This window comes from Abramis brama, assembly GCF_963993115.1.
Source record: "Abramis brama genome assembly, chromosome: 19".
In the NCBI taxonomy this organism is placed as follows: Eukaryota; Metazoa; Chordata; class Actinopteri; order Cypriniformes; family Leuciscidae; genus Abramis; species Abramis brama.
In genome coordinates, this window is record NC_139981.1 from 35,466,540 (window position 1) to 35,486,756 (window position 20,217).

Genomic DNA, 20,217 nt, shown 5'->3' on the forward strand with positions numbered 1-20,217 from the left:
ACTTGTTCATTTCACTATTCATTTCACGAACTCAATCTTCATCTAAAAAATATACAGTAAAAAAAAAGAGTTTTGGGAGCTGATGTTCTTCCCGTTCGCCTAATTATGATTCCTACTACAGCGAGGGATGAGCTCATGAATAATAATTAGCTCATTATGACGTTATGTTAACCTAAACAAGAAGAATATTCGCTGATGAATATTGACGCAATGCTGAAGGGTTATCTCTTGAATATTAATGAGGATATTATGACGTCGACTGTTCCCCGTCCAATAGTGAAGATCTGCTTTATGAATATTAAAGTTGATCCGTCGTCGTAGTAGAATCGCGGAATCCGCTTCCCGTCGGGATGTTTTCACTCCCGTTATTTCTGCCATTTTGGGAAAATACCGTTTCTGCACTGGATCATACATCTAAAATCATGAGGTGACAAAATATTTCAAACTAACACACACAACCACTGTTTCCACTTGTGCTTCAGATGTTTGTCGTTGTTTTATATGGTTGTGAAGTTGCTGCAAACAAAGAAACAGCGAATCTCAGAGTTAAAGCGGCTCTGAGTTTATCAGAAATCATATTTAATCTTCACCGAGAGGAAAAGTCAAGGCTTTGACGATTATAGTTTCAGTCGTTTACTGGCGTGATAACAGTGAGATTGAATTTATGTAATCCTGTTTGATGAGTTTGATGGTCAATCTTTTTCAGCTCATCAGAGAAAAACAAACACAAGTGAAGTTCATGTAAAACTGCATCATAGGGAACAAGATGATGACAGGATTCATAAACTGAGGAAACGTTCAGGGTAAGTAGCCATTGCAAACTTATCTCGAGATAAACAAACAATATATAATTCTGATCCGCAGTCAGTCATCAGAAACGGGTTCTGGTCTCTGAACTGAAGTACAGGAAAAGTGAGAATTCAGTCCCGCATTTCTAGGAACCTAGTTTTAATTATTGTTTATATTATTTTATAGCACTTATTCAGCCCTGTATTGGTTTATTAACATTCAGAAAAGACTGTTAATTATTTAAATGTAATTAACATATTCTCCTAACCCAAAACATAACCATTGGTAACCCTCTTGAAATATTAAGCCTAATTTGTTTCAATATATGAGCCCTATTCTGGTTCTAAATTCTTGGAAAGAAAGTTCATTTTTCCACGCTGAAGTAAGTTAAGTTATTCTCTGTGCATGAAGGCCTATCCGTTTCATAGGTGGCGCTGTCACAAAAACACAAGGGTTTAGAAATGGTATTGCAGGATTATACTATTGAAAAAGGGATTAGATTAAAGGGGTGTTTAATTATTTAATTATTTCTCTTTTCTAACTTTAGTTAGTGTGTAATGTTGCTGTTTGAGCATAAACAACATCTGCAAAGTTACGACGCTCAAAGTTCAAAGCAAAGGGAGATATTTACTTTTAAAGAAATTGCTTTTTAAGGACTACAACAAACGGCTGGGGACTACACAACATTACTCCCGGGTTATTGTATGTATGTGTATATATATATATATATATATATATATATATATATATATATATATATATAAATAAATTTGGCATTTATTTGACCAGAAATAGAGTAGAAACAGTGAAATATTATTAAAATGTAAACCAACTGTTTTCTATGTGAATATTTAGTAAAGCATAATTTATTCCTGTGATCAAAGCTGAATTTCCAGCATCATTACTCCAGTCTTCAGTGTCACATGATCCTTCAGAAATCACTCTGATATGAGGATTAGATGCTCAATAAGTATCTATCTCTGGCTATGTGGGGGAAGCTGACTGTTGAGTGCAGAAGGTGTCCAACATTACACACTGATTTGGCTTAAGTACATGATCTGAGTGTGAAGTGCACTAGAGTGTAGTGTACTCTACACAAGTGTTAATGAACTGACCCGCAGAAGTACAGTATCTGTCTGACACCGGGCCGTGTGAGAGTCTCATCATGACGTCTGCGAATGAACTGTGGGACGGAGGGCTGGTGTTTCTGGTGTTTATCCCTCTGTCCCTGAGGAATCTGAGGAATTCTGTCAGGATTCTTCTGGAGCCGTTCAGTGAGACTCACAGTGCTGCTTTCTTTTTTCAGCTGCTGACTTCAGTATTTCTGTCCCACCTACACCTTCTCATCCCATTTACAGACTCCATACTGAGCAAACTGAGTCCTTTGGCTGTTTCTCATTGAGCACATCGTCATCCACCTGAAGTTCAGTTCCAGAGAGCAGGTTAACTTACATCACATAAACCCTGAACTCTCTGTCGATTAACCCAGACCTTGCTTAATGTACAGCTCCACCTACTGGATGATTGTGCAATCTTTTTTTCTCTCTTTTTTCTCTTTCCCCTTTCTTCATGCCATACTTCAGTGGTGTGGAACTAGATGTTTTTAATTACTCTGAACAAGATTTATATTTAAAACTGAATACCATGAATTTACAAGAACGTTTACTTGTGCTGATCATCAATTACATTGTGCTCGTACTGTAAAGCCAGAGGAGAACTCCTGTGTATCACTGTAAAGCTGCTTTGATGCAAACTCTACTGTATAAAGTGCTATATAACTATAACAAAGGACAGTATGTTCCTCATTTGTCTAGTACACTGGTCCCAAACTCGGCTCCTGAGGGGCTGCTTACACAACACAGTTTTCAACTAAAAGCAGAAGACTTTTTTACACGTTTTGGCCGCTCGTTTACACGACAACGGCGTTTTGGGTGCCTGAAAATGCTAACTTTTGAAAACGGATTTCAAAGTGCAAACAACATGTAAACAACAAAAACACGAATCTCTGAAGACGATGACGTCGTGCACATACGTATTAAGTGTTCAGTCTATAGTGTTTCATCGCCATCTACTGGCCTGGCAGCAGAATACAGGGTTTTTAGTCGTTTTCATGGATCCGTGTGAATGGGGATCATTTTGACAATGGTGTCGTCTGTACGAGGAAAACTCAAAGGAAAAACTTCTCAGTTTTAAGCATATCGTTGTCTAGCTCACCCGCCTGGAAGATCCCAGTAAACCTGAAGCCCTTGATTAGCAGGATACGGTGTGTTTAATTAGGGTTGGATCTGAACTCTGCAGGCCTGTGGCCCTCTAAGCTTTTGAGACCATGATCTAGTAGTTGTAACACTGATTAGATGTCTTGTATTTAACCTTCTAAAGGCCAATTCTCACTGTACCATCAGACGCCCACCATTCCCCGACCCGACAGACCAGCGCTAACAGACGCTGATGGATCTAACACAACCCAACGAGGTTTCTTACGGTGTCTGTCGGTGCAGTGTGAACTGGCCTTAAGTCTTCGAAGTCAATCGATTGATTAACGTGAGAATCCTTCAGTGCCCGGTGTGTGCGATAGAGGATGGATACCCGATGGTACCCGACGGGCTGGGCCGGGTTCGGACAGATATTTAGAAATTATGTTCGGGTCAGGTTCGGTCACATCAGCGCGATAAGGCATTGAACATTTTCAATTTAAAACAGCTTATTATGTTGGTAGCCAATGTGCCTGATGCTTTCACTTGATGCAAACGTTCGTTTTTGTGATTAAAATACATGTAAAATATTACCATAACATCTGTCTTCCTGTGTGCGGAAATTAGTTTATGTAGCCGTGACGACGAAACGCGTGCATGCGCGCCTGTGTTAAGTGCGCTTGTTGCTCCGTGCGCGCTGATGCACTCATCCTGTTGACATTTCCGAATGCCTTCCTACAGTTGCTTAAAGTGTAAATTGCAGGTTAAATTTTTCACGAAGATAATGCAATGTGCTTATTAAACATAAAGATAAGAACCGCCCACCATTGTTTTGTATGTTTTTTATACCAAAATGCTGAATATAATATGAAAAGTTGGTACTTTTTACAGTGGTTTTAAGCACTCCCTCTCCCTTCCACTAGGCTGGGCGTGACGTCATAAGAGGGACTCCAAGCCTAGAGGTTCTGTTAGTCTAACGGCAAGTAGGCTAACTTTAGCAGTTATACTGGAGACCTAGCTAGCAAAAATGGTTAACTATTGTGTTTGTGCGGGATGTACGAATACATCAAAATTCACCTCCACGGCGTTCAGACTTCGGTTGCTCGGCACTCGTGGTTTTTGTTCATCTTTCGCTAACTGGACCCCGCCGCAGAAACACACTTGCCCTCCCGCGGGCTGCGCTCATCCGCCTTGAGCTCGGTCCGTCCAAAGCAGCTTTTCTCGGCTTAATCCAGTTAAAGGCGCGTATCTCGCGATAGCTCTGTGTCGTTGCGGAGTTGCGTTTTAGCACTGACAATATCGCGTTCTGTCAGCAGATGCCGGCAAAGCGCCATTGTGCCTGTGCAGTGTGTGCAACTCTACAGCTCTGATTAGGACTACTGACACCATGTAAGTAAATAATGTCTTCAGTCGTTGTCCCTCCTTGCTATTCTACATGACAGCAAGATTTTGAAAAGACTTTGGCTTGTTCCCTAATGTTATCAGTCTTCCAGTCGTTCTCCATAAGCCACAAACAGGAGGAATCTAGCAGAGTATGGGTTGCGAGTGCCTCTTATGATGTCATCACCCAGTCACTGTAAAAAACACGTTTGAAAAACACCTTTGAAGAAACCCCAATAAATGTTATTTTAACGCATTTTAAGACAGAAATTTTTACATATATACATATTGAGCACTTTAATTTACACATTAATTGGTTGTGGTGGTTAACCTGCAATTTACACTTTAATAAAAGCGGGCTTTCCACACAAACAAACGTACATGTGTCATTAGTATGAGAAAAAAATGGGATTTTAACTGTCGGTCTCGGGTCGGGCTCGAACATAAATATCTTTATGCCTGTCGGGCTTGGGTCGGGTTCGGTTACTGCTCTGTCGGACGCGGGCCGGGCTCGGACAGAAAAATTTGTCCCGATCCGCACTCTAGTGTGCGACGACGACTCCTTCTCCTGCGAAGACTTCAGATGAAGCAAACTCTGAATCAACATGCACCAGTGCTACATTTTTTAAATGTCAATCATTTGTTAACAAAGAAATAGTATTCATTACTTCAATGAGCTCATTGTTTCTGCCTTACATTTTTACATTTTTAGCTAACTGTGATTTTGTGTATGTATATTTCTGAAATCCATAACTTTGACAGTTTCCTCTGATAACAGATCACTCTAAAATGTAATGTGGACGATACGATATTCTGTTTTAACATCGACATCGCGATGTGTGCATGAGCGATAGTCACATCGTCGGAACATGCGATGTGAAGGGTAGTAGCACCCATGGTGTATTAAGAGAACGGTAGCACACAGTAAACACGAGTTTGTTGTATGGCTTGTTGATGGGGTGACATGCATGTTCCGCGTGCCTGCACAGTGATTGGTTCGCTGTGCCGCTGCTTACCGCTCACAGCCAGCAACATTCACTGGCAATCCTATAGCTAAAAATGGGCGACGAAGAGGATCCACCGCAAAAAAAAAGATGATTTCGTACCAAAAAGAAAGTCAAAATCAGCTATTTATGAGGAAAAAACAATGTTACGTGACAGTTCTCCATTATGGACGCGACCATTCTGAAAGCGGCACTAAAAGACTGCTTTAAAACTTTCACAGAGACCTCAAACAGAAAGCACAAAGCCTTTCTTTAAAGCGAATTTCGTTTTGTATTAATTGTATTTTAATTTGAATCAGTGTTTCATTATCCAATTTCCTGGATTTAATGAATAAAAAGTAAATATAGCAGACAATAGATAATCACGACACGGAGGCGCCAGTGCCTGAACTGGAGCTTACGTTAAGCTATCATCCATGAACTGAATCTCAGCGTATAAGGTAGCCTACTCGCCTCACACACCTAAAAACAAAAAATAGAAATATATCTATTATCTACAGAAATCTCTACTTTTAAACAGAACCATTCAAAACAAAATAAAACTATGTAATCCGTATGAAATGTGCATTTCTCTCCGGCGCCGAAGATCACGAGTCAGTATCGTCAACTTCATCTTTGCAGCCGACACAGAAAACACTTGTTTATTAATAAACAATTAAAATGTCTCATTGCAATATTTTACATATTCATAATCATTACTTTTGCTGGTTCTTTGTGACAGCTTTTAGGTGCCATTTATCTATAAATTACAGAAACGTCTGTCAGTCTGTCTGTCTGTGTGTGTGTCTGTGTGTCTTGTGTGTGTGTCTGTGTGTGTGTCTGTTAACCACATATCTCTCGAACCGCTAGTCCGATGGATTTCAAACTTGACAGGTGTCTCGCTACGGGCACGAGTAAGTGCAGTGCCAAGTTTGACGTTGTTTGGATGAGAAATGCTAAAGATATCGTTAAATATATCATTTTTAAAAGGTTGTGGTTTAAAAATAAACATTCTGACATTAGAGGGTTGTATCGGTCAAAGAAGCCCCAAGAAGGTTGTGGTTTAAAAATAAACATTCTGACATCAGTCAGCTACACTGTTTACTTCTGAATATTATAGTTTGGTTCCAGAACGTGATAAATCCATTTTGATTAATTTGAGTAAAAATGTGTTTTCTTTACCAAGAAAGTGGCAAGATAAAAACGACTATTTTCTGTTTCAAACTTTCACATAGCATCTTTAGGTTATAATAACATAAAAAATTCAAATCCAGATTTTGATTTTCAAAGATTTATTATAAAAACAGATTATTTTCCCCAAAAAATGCAATAAATTCATGACACTTTTTTTTTTCAAAATGCATTAATCCATTGAATCAATATAAAAGTTATTTTTTATCATATTGAAACTGTTGAAATCAGCCATCGCTAAGAAATATCTCCTGAACTTTTTTGACGGCGATCAGCTCACAAAAACTGATTTTGCACGGGCACTTTGCACTGCTCCCTGAATCGACGCGCTTATTCATTTGTGGATGTAAACTGAATCTGTAAGTCAGCTATGCTGTTTACTTCTGAATATTATTTTTCATTCTGGTGTGCTTAACGTTATCGCTACTGTGTAATAGTAGCCTATGCTATTCACCAACTAAACACATCCTATTCAATGCGTTCACAGTCTCTTTCACGGGCATCATTTGTAGTAGCCTATTCACAAACTGTTTCCTCAAGCATAGCGTTTTCTCGGAGTTCACTGTGTGCTTTCTACCATGCACAAATAAAAATGTCACTGAACTTTTGCTGTGTAATTGTAACAATGTGCACTCAAACACACCAAACCAACAATTACTAAAAACACACTCAAAAACTGATTTTGCACGGGCATTTTGCACTAGCACTTAGAAGGTTGTGGTATACATAAACACTCAGTCAGCTACACTGTTTACTTCTGAATATTATAGTTTATTCACAGCCATCATTTGTAGTAACCTAGCCTGCTCCCTGAATTCAATGCGTTCACAGTCTCTTTCACGGGCACCAAACCAACAATTACTAAAAACACACACAAAAACTGATTTTGCACGGGCATTTTGCACTAGTTTACATGAATGCATCACTGCATCAGCACCGAAAACAGAGAGAGAGAGAATAAGATTTTTTTTTACTTATTTTGAGGAATTATAGCCTAATGAACAAACAAACATCTGTTAAGAGCGCCGCCACGTTGAATTGCATAGAACGTTCACCGAATTCTGACAGAAATATGTTCTAATTTTGGAATAAAATATTAAGTGACCTTTTTGTCACTTGTAATGAAGCTTGCTTATTAGTGAAATTATTAATATCATGGAATGGTAATTATTGACTTTAGCCTGGATTGATGGCTCGCAATATCGCAATATATATCATTGGGGCAAAAATATCGCAATGTAATTTTTTTTCAATATCGTGCAGCCCTACTTTGAAATGATGTGTATTGTGAAAAGTGCTTTACAAATAAATGTGATTGAATTGAATTGTTCAGGACGAAACAACATATTCAGAACAATGACAACATTAGCAGACTAGTCGAGCTGGTTTGAATCTCTTTCAAATTTGTAAGTACCTAATTTGTGTCTGTCTCTCTGTATTTCTGCAGAAGACTGTAAAATAAAGAAGAGTAAAGTGATGTGCTCCACCAATCACCCAGCCAACTGGGTTACATTTGATGATGAAGCTACGACCTTCTCCTCAACCCCAAAATCCCTGCGCTCTCCTGCATCGAGCTCCGGGTCAATACCTCGGCCCAACGGGCTGAAACTGGTTCTGCCTTCTTTGGGGAGTGAATCCTGGAGCTCCAGCTCTGCCATAGAATCCCCTTCATATGACTTTGGGCTTAACGGGAGTTCCCAGGTGCCGAGCAATACTCCAATGTGCACTCCGGTGGGAGCGACTCCCACAGCGCCGGGCTTCTTCCGCTGTTCCCAAAGAGACTCCATGGGAATCACTGAAGGTTCTGTTTCCCTCAAAGCATCCCAAGATGAGCCAGGCCATTTCAACCCCTTCTGGGGGGAAGAAGAGGAACATAAACGAGTGTCCTGGACCTCATCATCGGACTCAGACTCTGGACCCAGTTTGCCCCGGTTCTTCATCCGCACCAAGGATGGTGACGAGCCGACCCAAGACCACCTTCAGTACTCCTACTCCTACATCTGCCATAAACTGGAGCAGCTGAGGACTGAGGAGAAGCAGCTGGATGGAGATGATGTGAAGGTGGACCGAGAGAGTCGACCCTCAGGCGCTGGGAAAGATGAAGTGATGAAGAGAAGTCTGTCCTCCTTCGTCCCACAGGGGTTGTTCCTCAGTCAGCGGAGGCACGGCTGGTCCCTGATGCTGCGGATCCCAGAGAAGAAGAACCGCATGTCGTCGCGTCAGTGGGGTCCGGTGTACCTGCGGCTGTGTCCCGGGGCCCTGCTTCAGCTCTTCTACGAGCAGGGCCTGGAGAAGCCCTTTCGAGAGCTCCAGCTGCACGCCTACACCCGCCTCTCGGCCCTGAAGATGGAGAGATACGGCGAGCCACGCAGTATCACCACAGTCAAGCTGGAGCACGTGTCCTACTGCGAGAGAAAGCGTTACCACCCAAAGCTCGAGGTGACCCACGAACCGGAAGTGGAGCAACTGTTGAAGTTCGGCACCACGGAATACGGAGACTTGGAGGACTTGCTAGCCTCAATAGAAGAAGAGCTAATGCGCCTGCCAGTGCCTCATCTACAGCACAAACACTACGAGGAGCAGGAGCTGTCGTTGCAGATCTCGGACCGGGTCTGGATGAGGCGAGATCAGGACGGGGCTACTCTCGAGTGCTCAGCCATCACTCAGATCCACTGTCTAGCGTTCCTGAACGGAGCAGTGGAGTGTTTCCTAGCACTGAATGACCTCGGGCTCCTCAGACGAGCTCCTGCATACGGCTCAGATGAGGAGGTGTGGATGGAGATCGCAGACTACAGTCTCCATGGGTGTGTGAGAGAGGCAGAGTTTGAGGAGAAGCGTGTGATGAGGTTCAGTCCTCCTGACGGGTGTCGAGTGGAGCTGGTGCGCTTCAAGACGGCCTCGCTACGCTACGAGGATCCGCCGCTCTCCGCTAAAGCCCTGCTGACGGTGCAGGGAGCCTGTGTGCAGCTCCAGGTCTTCCTCAATGTCCTGATGAGTTTCCCTCATCCCACAGGAGGCTCAGAGACGGTGTGTGAAAACGTTGTGGTCCGAGTGCCTTTCCCGGGGGATTGGGTGAAGGTGCCGAACAGCATGTCTCTGTTGCGACAGAAATCCCTCAAGGCTCGAATGAACAGAAACACGTGTCTGGGCTCTGCTCATGTGGCGGAGTCTCCGTCGGTGATGCACGTGTCCATTGGAGCCGTCAAATATGAGAACGTGCATCGAGCCCTTGTGTGGAGAATCGACCGGCTCCCACCCAAGAATGTGGGTAAGAAAACAGAACATTACTCCTTCTATTTGTGTCAATGGTGGACATAAATGAAATTAAAATATACATTATATACACAGTACAGTGAGGGGAAGGTTTTGAGTCTCCACCTCACCTCAAACATACAGAAGGAGATCTCAGTTCATATTAAAGTATTGCACTTAAAAATAAACAAATCATGTACTTGTAATGAAGCAACTCATGTTTGGCAAATGAGCGATCGAAGTTGGGTTGCTTCAATTCTACCATAAGTTTTGAATTTATACTGGATAAAGTTGGACTGAACAGGTTTAAACCTGTGAGATTCTCTTAGCTTTCACATATCTGACCCATATTGAGTCGGATGAAGAGCACAGGGTCTCTTTCTATTTTTTTGAATGTCTGAAATTCATCAGAGAGGTTTAAGATTGATCCGGAGAGCTCAAAAAGTAACTTCAATAGCTGAATGTTAATAATAATAAAAATAAAAATTATGAGCACACATACAAAAAAAAGTATTTAATAAAGTTAGGTTAAATAAATGTACTTATGAACATGACAGACTTTTGCAGTCAATAGATGTAATTGGGTTTAGTGTTGTTCACCGTACAATGACTCGAACTTAGACAAACTTGCCCTTATTAATAAAACTTAAAGAATATATGCCTTTAAATAGCAGTATGTGACTTTATTGGCACATTAAAAACATCAGCGCATGTTAGGCACAATGTGATCATTTTTCTGGTTCACTATTTTTCTGGTTTTCTGGAATATTTTTTTCTGGATTGATGTAAAAAACAGCTTTTTTGAATTATGCTTACCTTATCATCATTACATAAAACAAATATTCAAGGATTTTATTGGTATTCCAAAAACATGGTACATGATCTGGAACGAAATTAGTGCTGAGGCCCGGTTAAGATCAGCAACTCAGAAATAAATAAATACAAATACACAATCGTACCCGAACATATACACACTAAAACTTGAAAAATTGGCAGCATAGCAATAAAAGTGCAACATAACTCAAGACAAAAAGTTCAGTTTATCAGTTCTGGTGTGTGGCAGAGTTTAATAGTCTAACAGCTTCTGGAAAGGGTTAGGGTCTTTAACCTGGTCGTCCTAGTTCTGATGCTGCGCAGCTTCCGACCTGAGGGGAGAAGGACAAAAAGTCTTTTGGCAGGGTGGAAGGAGTCCTTCATAATGCTGGAAGTCCTACTCCTGCATCTGCCGATGTATGTGTCACTGACCACCGGGAGACTGCAACCAATAATCTTCTCTGCCGCCTTAACCACACGCTGTAGGGCCTTCCTATCTGAAACAGAGCAGTTCCCATACCACACTGTAACACACGAGGTGAGGATGCTCTCCACCACACACTTATAAAAAGATGTCAGGGCTGTGACATCAGTTCCCAGGCCAGCCTGTTTAAGACTCCTCAGAAAGTACAGCCGTTGGTGAGCCTTTTTTACAAGGCTGCTGCAGTTGATTTTCCAGGTGAGGTTGTCGTTTATATGTACCCCCAGGTATTTAAATATGAAGTCTGTAGGTAAGAACTACAGATACTGGTTGTGCCGATATAAAACTGATGTGTATCCAGAATCACTGCTGAACTCACAAAAAACGTTCTAGTGGGATCTGCTCGTGATATTTAATATCTCCAGAGATTTCATGAATATTTAGTTTTCAGAGGCAGTTCCTGACACAGTTCTGGTCGCCTCAGCTGAGCCTCATGTTCACTCAGTAATGGAATGGGGATTATTGTGTGTCAGTAATGAGATGTGAAACAGGCTCTCTGTGTGTGTGTGTGTCAGCTGTGGACCAGCCTCAGTCACTGGCGTGTAAGCTGGAGTTGTCCTCGGATCAGGAGCTTCCCGAGGGATGGATGCCATGGGTCAGTGTGGAGTTTGAGGTGGCAGGTGTGGTGGCGTCTCAGACCCGAGTGAGATCACTGGGCATCGAGTGTGACGTCCAGCCTCAGAAACACCTGAGCAGCAGAGCCTACTATCACTGCCAGGTAATGTCACGGGGAACACCACTTAACTCGCGGGGAACACCACTACACTCACGGGGAACGCAGGGAACACCACTACACTCACGGGGAACGCAGGGAACACCACTACACTCGCGGGGAACGCAGGGAACACCACTACACTCGTGGGGAACACCACTACACTCACGGGGAACGCAGGGAACACCACTACACTCGCGGGGAACACCACTACACTCGCGGGGAACGCGGGGAACACCTCTTCACTCGCGGGGAACACCACTACAGTCACGGGGAACACCGCTTCACTCGCGGGGAACACCTCTTCACTCGCGGGGAACACCACTACACTCGCGGGGAACACCACTACACTCGCGGGGAACACCGCTTCACTCGCGGGGAACACCTCTTCACTCGCGGGGAACACCTCTTCACTCGCGGGGAACACCACTACACTCGCGGGGAACGCGGGGAACACTTCTTCACTTGCGGGGAACACCTCTTCACTCGCGGGGAACACCACTACACTCGCGGGAACACCACTACACTCACGGGGAACGCGGGGAAAACCTCTTCACTCGCGGGGAACACCACTACACTCACGGGGAACGCGGGGAACACCACTACACTCACGGGGAACGCGGGGAACACCTCTTCACTCGCGGGGAACACCACTACACTTGCGGGGAACGCAGGGAACACCTCTTCACTCGCGGGGAACACCACTACACTCACGGGGAACGCGGGGAAAACCTCTTCACTCGCGGGGAACACCACTACACTCGCAGGGAACACCACTACACTCACGGGGAACACCACTACACTCGCGGGGAACGCGACTACACTCACAGGGAACGCGGGGAACACCTCTTCACTCGCGGGGAACACCTCTTCACTCGCGGGGAACACCTCTTCACTCACGGGGAACACACTACACTCACGGGGAACGCGGGGAAAACCTCTTCACTTGCGGGGAACACCACTACACTCACGGGGAACGCGGGGAAAACCTCTTCACTCGCGGGGAACACCACTACACTCACGGGGAACGCGGGGAAAACCTCTTCACTTGCGGGGAACACCACTACACTCACGGGGAACGCGGGGAAAACCTCTTCACTCGCGGGGAACACCACTACACTCGCAGGGAACACCACTACACTCACGGGGAACGCGACTACACTCACAGGGAACGCGGGGAACACCTCTTCACTCGCGGGGAACACCTCTTCACTCGCGGGGAACACCTCTTCACTCACGGGGAACACACTACACTCACGGGGAACACCTCTTTACTCGCGGGGAACACCTCTACACTCGCGGGGAACACCTCTACACTCGCGGGGAACACCTCTTCACTCGCGGGGAACACCACTACACTCACGGGGAACGCGGGGAACACCTCTTCACTCGCGGGGAACACCACTACACTCGCGGGGAACACCACTACACTCGCGGGGAACACCACTACACTCGCGGGGAACACCACTACACTCGCGGGGAACACCTCTACACTCGCGGGGAACACCTCTGGGGGAACACCACTTCACTCGCGGGGAACGCGGGGAACACCTCTTCACTCGCGGGGAACACCACTACACTCGCGGGGAACACCTCTACACTCGCGGGGAACACCACTTCACTCGCGGGGAACACCTCTTCACTCGCGGGGAACACCTCTTCACTCGCGGGGAACACCTCTTCACTCGCGGGGAACACCTCTGCACTCGCGGGGAACACCTCTACACTCGCGGGGAACACCTCTTCACTCGCGGGGAACACCTCTTCACTCGCGGGGAACACCTCTACACTCGCGGGGAACACCTCTACACTCGCGGGGAACACCTCTACACTCGCGGGGAACACCTCTTCACTCGCGGGGAACACCTCTACACTCGCGGGGAACACCTCTTCACTCGCGGGGAACACCTCTTCACTCGCGGGGAACACCTCTACACTCGCGGGGAACGCGGGGAACACCTCTTCACTACACGGGGAACACCACTACACTCGCGGGGAACACCTCTTCACTCGCGGGGAACACCTCTTCACTCGCGGGGAACACCACTTCACTCGCGGGGAACACCACTACACTCGCGGGGAACACCACTACACTCGCGGGGAACACCACTACACTCGCGGGGAACACCTCCACACTCGCGGGGAACACCTCCACACTCGCGGGGAACACCTCCACACTCGCGGGGAACACCACCACACTCTCGGGGTGAACACCACCACACTCGCGGGGAACACCACTACACTCGCGGGGAACACCTCTACACTTCTACACTCGCGGGGAACACCACTACACTCGCGGGGAACACCACTACACTCGCGGGGAACACCACTACACTCGCGGGGAACACCTCCACACTCGCGGGGAACACCTCCACACTCGCGGGGAACACCTCCACACTCGCGGGGAACACCTCCACACTCGCGGGGAACACCACCACACTCTCGGGGTGAACACCACCACACTCGCGGGGAACACCACTACACTCGCGGGGAACACCTCTACACTTCTACACTCGCGGGGAACACCACTACACTCGCGGGGAACACCTCTACACTCGCGGGGAACACCTCTTCATACTGGACATGTATTAACCCTCAGAGGTCGGAGATCACGCCGGCGTGATCTGCTCGCTTTTTTCCTTATGAGTTGAATTGAGACCCCAAATACTCTTTTGACTTTGATTTTATAAAACAAGTTTCATACATCAATCGATTCTGTTAAATGTGTATTATTTTTGTGTATACTCACAATAAAAACAAAATGTTGTGCTTTTTGCCAAATAAAGAAAAATAATCACGAAGCGAGTTCTGCCTTCTCTCTGTCCGTGTAGTCCATTCTGAAACGCGTCCGAAAATGAATCATAACTCAGCGAATACTTCTCACACAGGCACGTGAGATATGTCTTTATGAAGCTTGAAATCTCCTCTTTTAAATGAAGTAATTTATATAAAAAACAAATGTTTTTAACTCATGTAATCCCTTTGAAAGCAAGGAGAGGTACCGTTTTTCCTTCTCCCTTCATTATCTCTAAATGAGCTGCAGCCGCCCCGCCCCCGGCGCGATTCACATGTAAATAGTTTACCTGATCTAGTATGCATCGCATACGCCCCCCGATCAATGCCATAAAAACACAGTTTGTTCATCAGACTTACTGATAGTTCATCGCGTTTTGAGTATGACACGCTTCTCCGGTAATAAAGACTCCCTTCAGATGATTCTGGACAGCGAGGAAGAATGCACCTTTTCCTCAGAGGACGAACGGCAGCATTTTGAAGAGCGAATTCCGCCGAGAACACAATTTCGGAGTAAGTTTTACTTAAAAGTCTTTTGTCTTTTATTTTTCGTTTTTTCTGAATGCAGACAGTTCTCCATTATGGACGCGAGCGCTCTAAAAAAAGCACTAAAAGACTTTCAAACTTTCACAGAGACCTCAAAACAGAAAGTACAAATCCTTTCTTTAAAACGAATTTCGTTTTGTATCAATTGTATCTTAATTTTAATAATTTTTTCATTAACAAATTTCCTGGATTTAAAGTAAATATAGGCTAGCAATCACAACATAAGGTGCTTGAACTGGAGATCATCATGAACCAGACCGTATAGCCTACTCGCCTCACATGTCTAAAAAATGTGAAATATATTTACAGAAAGCTGGTTCTAAACAAACCATCCAAAACACTAGCCTACTGCGAAGATCGCGAGTCAATAGCCTATCATCAACTTCATCTTTGCCAGAAGTTAAATTTAAATCGCGTGTGTGAATGAATGATGATGTTTTAGCAAACTGTATTGCTACTGAGATGAGTAAAAATCGACTGAAATATGAATACATAGATAAAATGTAGGCCTATAATCATTTTTTTTTTTTACAAAGAAAGAGTACACTTGAAATATTGTTGAAATTGTAATTATTGTTGTAATTGTAACCTTTTTAATAAAATAGCAAAACATATTTACAAGATAGATGTAAGCAAAATCTTAAATGGTCAATATAAGTCTTCTAAATATATCTGTTGTCCTTGTATTGTGGCTCAGTCAGTTTCACACCTGAGTGAATGGCTCATCATTATGCAAAGTGGGTGGGACACTGTAATCTAAGGTGTAAACTACTCCTCCCCCTCGCATATTGGCTTTCCAAGCAAAACCTGTTTTACATCAATTTAAATCAATGTATGGTTTTATGTGAACGATAAAGCAAGACTATTTTCACATAATTTTGAAGAAAAAACACTAGGCGAGGACATCCATTAGTCAAAAGTCTTATTGACACATATTTACTATGTGTTTTGTGGCCTTATTTCAGAATTTGTATTTTTTATTTTTTTCAATAACCACGCATAAACATTATTCTCTCAAAAATGAAAACATGTACATACACATGGCTCACATATTATGGTAGCCCTGTTTGTGCTTTATAGAGTGAATTTACACCTTTGCCATTAATATGTTTATAAGCAACTGAAAAAAGCACAAATGTCAGGGCATGTCAGAACATCTCAAGGGCCCCAAAAACAGCCCAGACCCCAGAGGGTTAAGTACTGTTTAAATCAGCACTTTTTACAAACATATTATGAATCTTTTTTTCATCCCCAGGTGGAAATGGAGAAGAAGTTAATAGAGACGGAGTGTCAGAAGCGTTCGGGCTGCTCAACACAGTGATGATGAGGAACGCGACTGATGTTGAAGAAGATGAGGAACAGGACTGATTTCACCTGCTCTGATGATGATGATGATGATGATGATGATGGTGATGTTGATTAAGATGTTGATGGTTTTGGTGATGATGATATTGATGATGAAGAAAATGATGATGATGATGACGGTGTTGGCGTTGGTGATGATGGTGGTGATGATGATGATGATGGCGTTGGTGTTGGTGGTGGTGTTGGTGTTGGTGGTGGTGGTGTTGGCGTTGGTGGTGATGGTGGTGATGATGATGATGATGGCGTTGGCGTTGGTGGTGATGATGATGATGATGATGATGATGATGATGATGTGGCTCATTACACACAGAAGAGAGAATTGACCCTCAGGTTTAGGGATGAAGATTACTCTGACCCCAGAAGAGCTCGGCTAGATTAAGTGTTAGATCTACTGGCATTTTTCATTAAGAATTCACATCTGGTACCATTAGGTAAACAAATGTTTATTAACCATGAGAAAAAATGTGTATATATATATATATATATATATTTAGAATATTTTAATATCTATAATTGTCTTATCCAGCAAGTTATAGTATTACTGCACTTTACAATTCTCACATTTATATATATATGTGTGTGACAAAACAATATGGGACCACAGATACATAGATGATAATATGCATTTGTCTGACAAATGTTTGCAAAGACATACATATTCCTCATAAATAAGAACGCTGAAACTTCCTCATGTGTGTGCCTGCAAGAAACTTTGGCAAAAGTAAAAACTTTAGTAAAATGTGGACATGAAAGGCTAAGGGAATTTTTACTGCAAAAGTCACTTCAGTGCCTCTGTAGTTTGTTTCCTAAACTGGTTATTACCATACGTCTATGTATTTACTGTTATTTATGTGGTTTAATACAATTATATTGTCTCAAGAAAAGTGTGGATAATAAAGAAAGAGTTTCTGTACTGCTAAATGTCAAGAAAACAAGTGTTCTGCGCTGTCATTTCTTCTCTCAGTTCATCCCTGTTATTCATTATATATTCAGCCTAATGTTTCCATTCCCTCCATCATCAGTAATTCCAAAATCTCTCTCTCTCACACACACACACACACACACACAAAGTACTATAGTGCTCCAGCATTTTTAAACATAGTAAGCATTTTAAACGTGTCATGGTACATGAAAATTATTTGGTGCCTGAAGTCTGATCTTTATGTTCTCTCATCTCTCCATCTTTTCTCTCTTCTCCCCTTCCTTTCTTCTCTTCTCATCAGCTTCCACTCAGTCCTCATCACTCTCTGACTCTCTGTAAACTTTCACCTCGTTTCTTATATTAATTGAATATGATTTTACTGTACTCTGACATTAATATTTATGTACCGTCTATAGAACAGTGATGGTAAATTGACAGCAATACCATAATACTGAATAGTTTAATCTGTATAATTTATTTTTTAAGTGATTTGAAGTGTTTTTAAATCTGGGGCCGTATGTATAAAACCACTCAGAGTAAAATTTTAGTCTCAAGTCTGTAAAAATTCTAAGAATGACATAATTTTACTCTTATTCCTAAACTTAAGAATAAGTGTGATTCATAAAGGTTCCTAAGTGCTAAGAATTGGTTTTAGCTCATAAATTATTTAAGAGAGCTGGAGAGGTCTCCTAACCTAGTTAGGAGTAACAAGATGGAGGAGAGAGGAAGCGGCCACGCACTTTTCAACGAAAATATGATGTATTGGAGTTAAATGATGATGGAGTTGATCAAACGATAAAAAAAGTTGAATCATCAAGGTATTCTTTTTGTAAATTACCTTTAAGAAATTTTACAGCAATGAAATGAAATGAAAGTAATAATTATATTTTTGGTGACTGGAAAATGCAGCAGTGCACCGGTGATGACTCGGCCATTCAGTCCACAGCAATAGCACTATTGTGGCACTGACCACACCAAATACACAGTAGTGGCCAAAAGTGATGTGCAGAGGTTTAATGACCCTACAAGTTTGCTTAAACCATCAAATTATGAGGAAAATATTTTTATATTTATATATTTTAAATATTTTAAAATATGAGGGAAGAACAAAACACTAAACTTAGTGAAGGTATTTATCTGACAAAATTATTTCAAGTCACCTTTATTTCTACAGTGCTATTTACAATACAGCTGGTTTCAAAGCAGCTTTACAGAGTTAACAGGAAAATACTGCAACAAAGTTAGTCTTGGCTGTACAGCAGCTCTAGAAGAAAATAGTGTCATTGTCTAACTTAAGTAAGTTCAGTGTTGATTAATTTCTACCAGAAAGACTCGGGAGGCAACATACCTAAACAAGTATACATTTATTAACAGCCCAGCAAGCAAGTATTGTGTTATAGAGTTCTTTGGCGTAGACCCCTTCTGTAGCTCGCAATCCGAGGGTCCGGAATCTGCATTTCCAGCCTGAAGACGAAGGCGGAGCGCAGCCGACCCCGGGAATTAGGGTTAGGGTTAGAGACCCCCCGGGAGGTCTGGGCTGGGACCATCCTGGTGGTGGTGGGAGGATGGAGGTGAATGTAGGCGTCGGCATCTGCGAACTCAGACGTGTGTAAGTACCGATCTTTTATACTACAAGTATTAGAACACGATTGGATAGATGAGAAGGTAATAAGTGACGTAACAATTTAGTCTTCCTGGCAGAACTTACGCAGAACTTACGCTAAAGCTTTCATGTCCATTGTAAAAAATCATTAGTTGGGTCATTCTACAGAAACGTCCACTTTTGGGATGGCAAGATGTCTTAAAATTGATTTCTTTTTCTAACATTTAAACTTACACCACATTATTACATTGCCCTTTGACTTTATGAATATGCATAAATGACAGCTTAATGATTTTTTAAATTTTTTGTACATTTATTTAAAGACCGCATGTACCATTTTTTGTCACTGGTGTTACCTTAGCCTACTTCTTTGGCAATATTAAAGGTTTTTATGAAATATTATTTCTAATTTTTTTGAGCACATGTAGTCAGAGTTACCGAAAAATAATAATAATGCAACAAATAAGGAGATTATGTTTTATTTATTTTAATTAGGTTTGTTAAAAGTGTGCTTGAATGAGGTTAGTTCATCTGCGCTACCATCTAATGAAAATATTTGAAAACCAGTTAAAATCAAGTAATGATGCAATCCTTTAAATCTTAACTTTTGAGTGTAGCAGAATTAAATGGATGTAACATTATTACTATGTCACGTGACATTGTATTTAATGTGACAGAAAAAAAGACAGTAACACCAGTGACACAATGAATCACCAATGGCATGCATAAGACCAAAGATCATTATTCTTCAACTATAATTAAGTATATGAGACTAAATTGTTACATTTGGCATATAATCTAAATGAATAGCTTTGAATAAAGTTTTTCTATAAATGGGAGTCACTGGTGTTACTGGTGTTACCCATAAGAAAGGTGACACCAGTGACAGTAACACCAGTGACAATTTTCATGAAAAATTCATTTTACAAAATGGCTGCTGCAAGGTAACAAACCACATGTTGTCAATCAGGGTATACTAACTAAATTAAGTAGTTTAATCCATTTGTATTCTCATTTTTTTACAATTACCTAACAGTAAAGTAGGTCATACCAGTGACTTCAACTAAAAGCTTCATATGAAATCATGAGATAAATGAGAAGATTTCTGCTAACTGAAAAGAGACAGTGGATCTACCATGGGCTTTTCTTCATAGATATTCAGGAAATTGGAAGAAGGAAGTCGAGTGATGTCATC

At 42.5% G+C, this 20,217-nt stretch overlaps 1 protein-coding gene across 3 annotated transcripts; it reads left to right on the forward strand.

Moving 5' to 3' along the window:
• The first annotated feature begins 310 nt into the window (after window positions 1-310).
• Window positions 311-16,526, forward strand: ston1 (stonin 1). Of its 3 annotated transcripts, none has more exons than XM_084092842.1 (6): window positions 311-427; window positions 707-803; window positions 2,096-2,231; window positions 7,983-9,803; window positions 11,597-11,799; window positions 16,388-16,526. In XM_084092842.1, the coding sequence occupies exons 4-6, from the start codon at window positions 8,012-8,014 to the stop codon at window positions 16,451-16,453; spliced, it is 2,061 nt and encodes a 686-aa protein (XP_083948968.1). In that variant the 5' UTR covers window positions 311-427; window positions 707-803; window positions 2,096-2,231; window positions 7,983-8,011; the 3' UTR covers window positions 16,454-16,526. The 3 variants fall into 3 exon arrangements, with proteins under 3 accessions (XP_083948968.1, XP_083948970.1, XP_083948969.1); XM_084092844.1 differs by having other exon boundaries at window positions 2,148-2,231; XM_084092843.1 differs by lacking the exon at window positions 2,096-2,231.
• The last annotated feature ends 3,691 nt before the right edge of the window (window positions 16,527-20,217 follow it).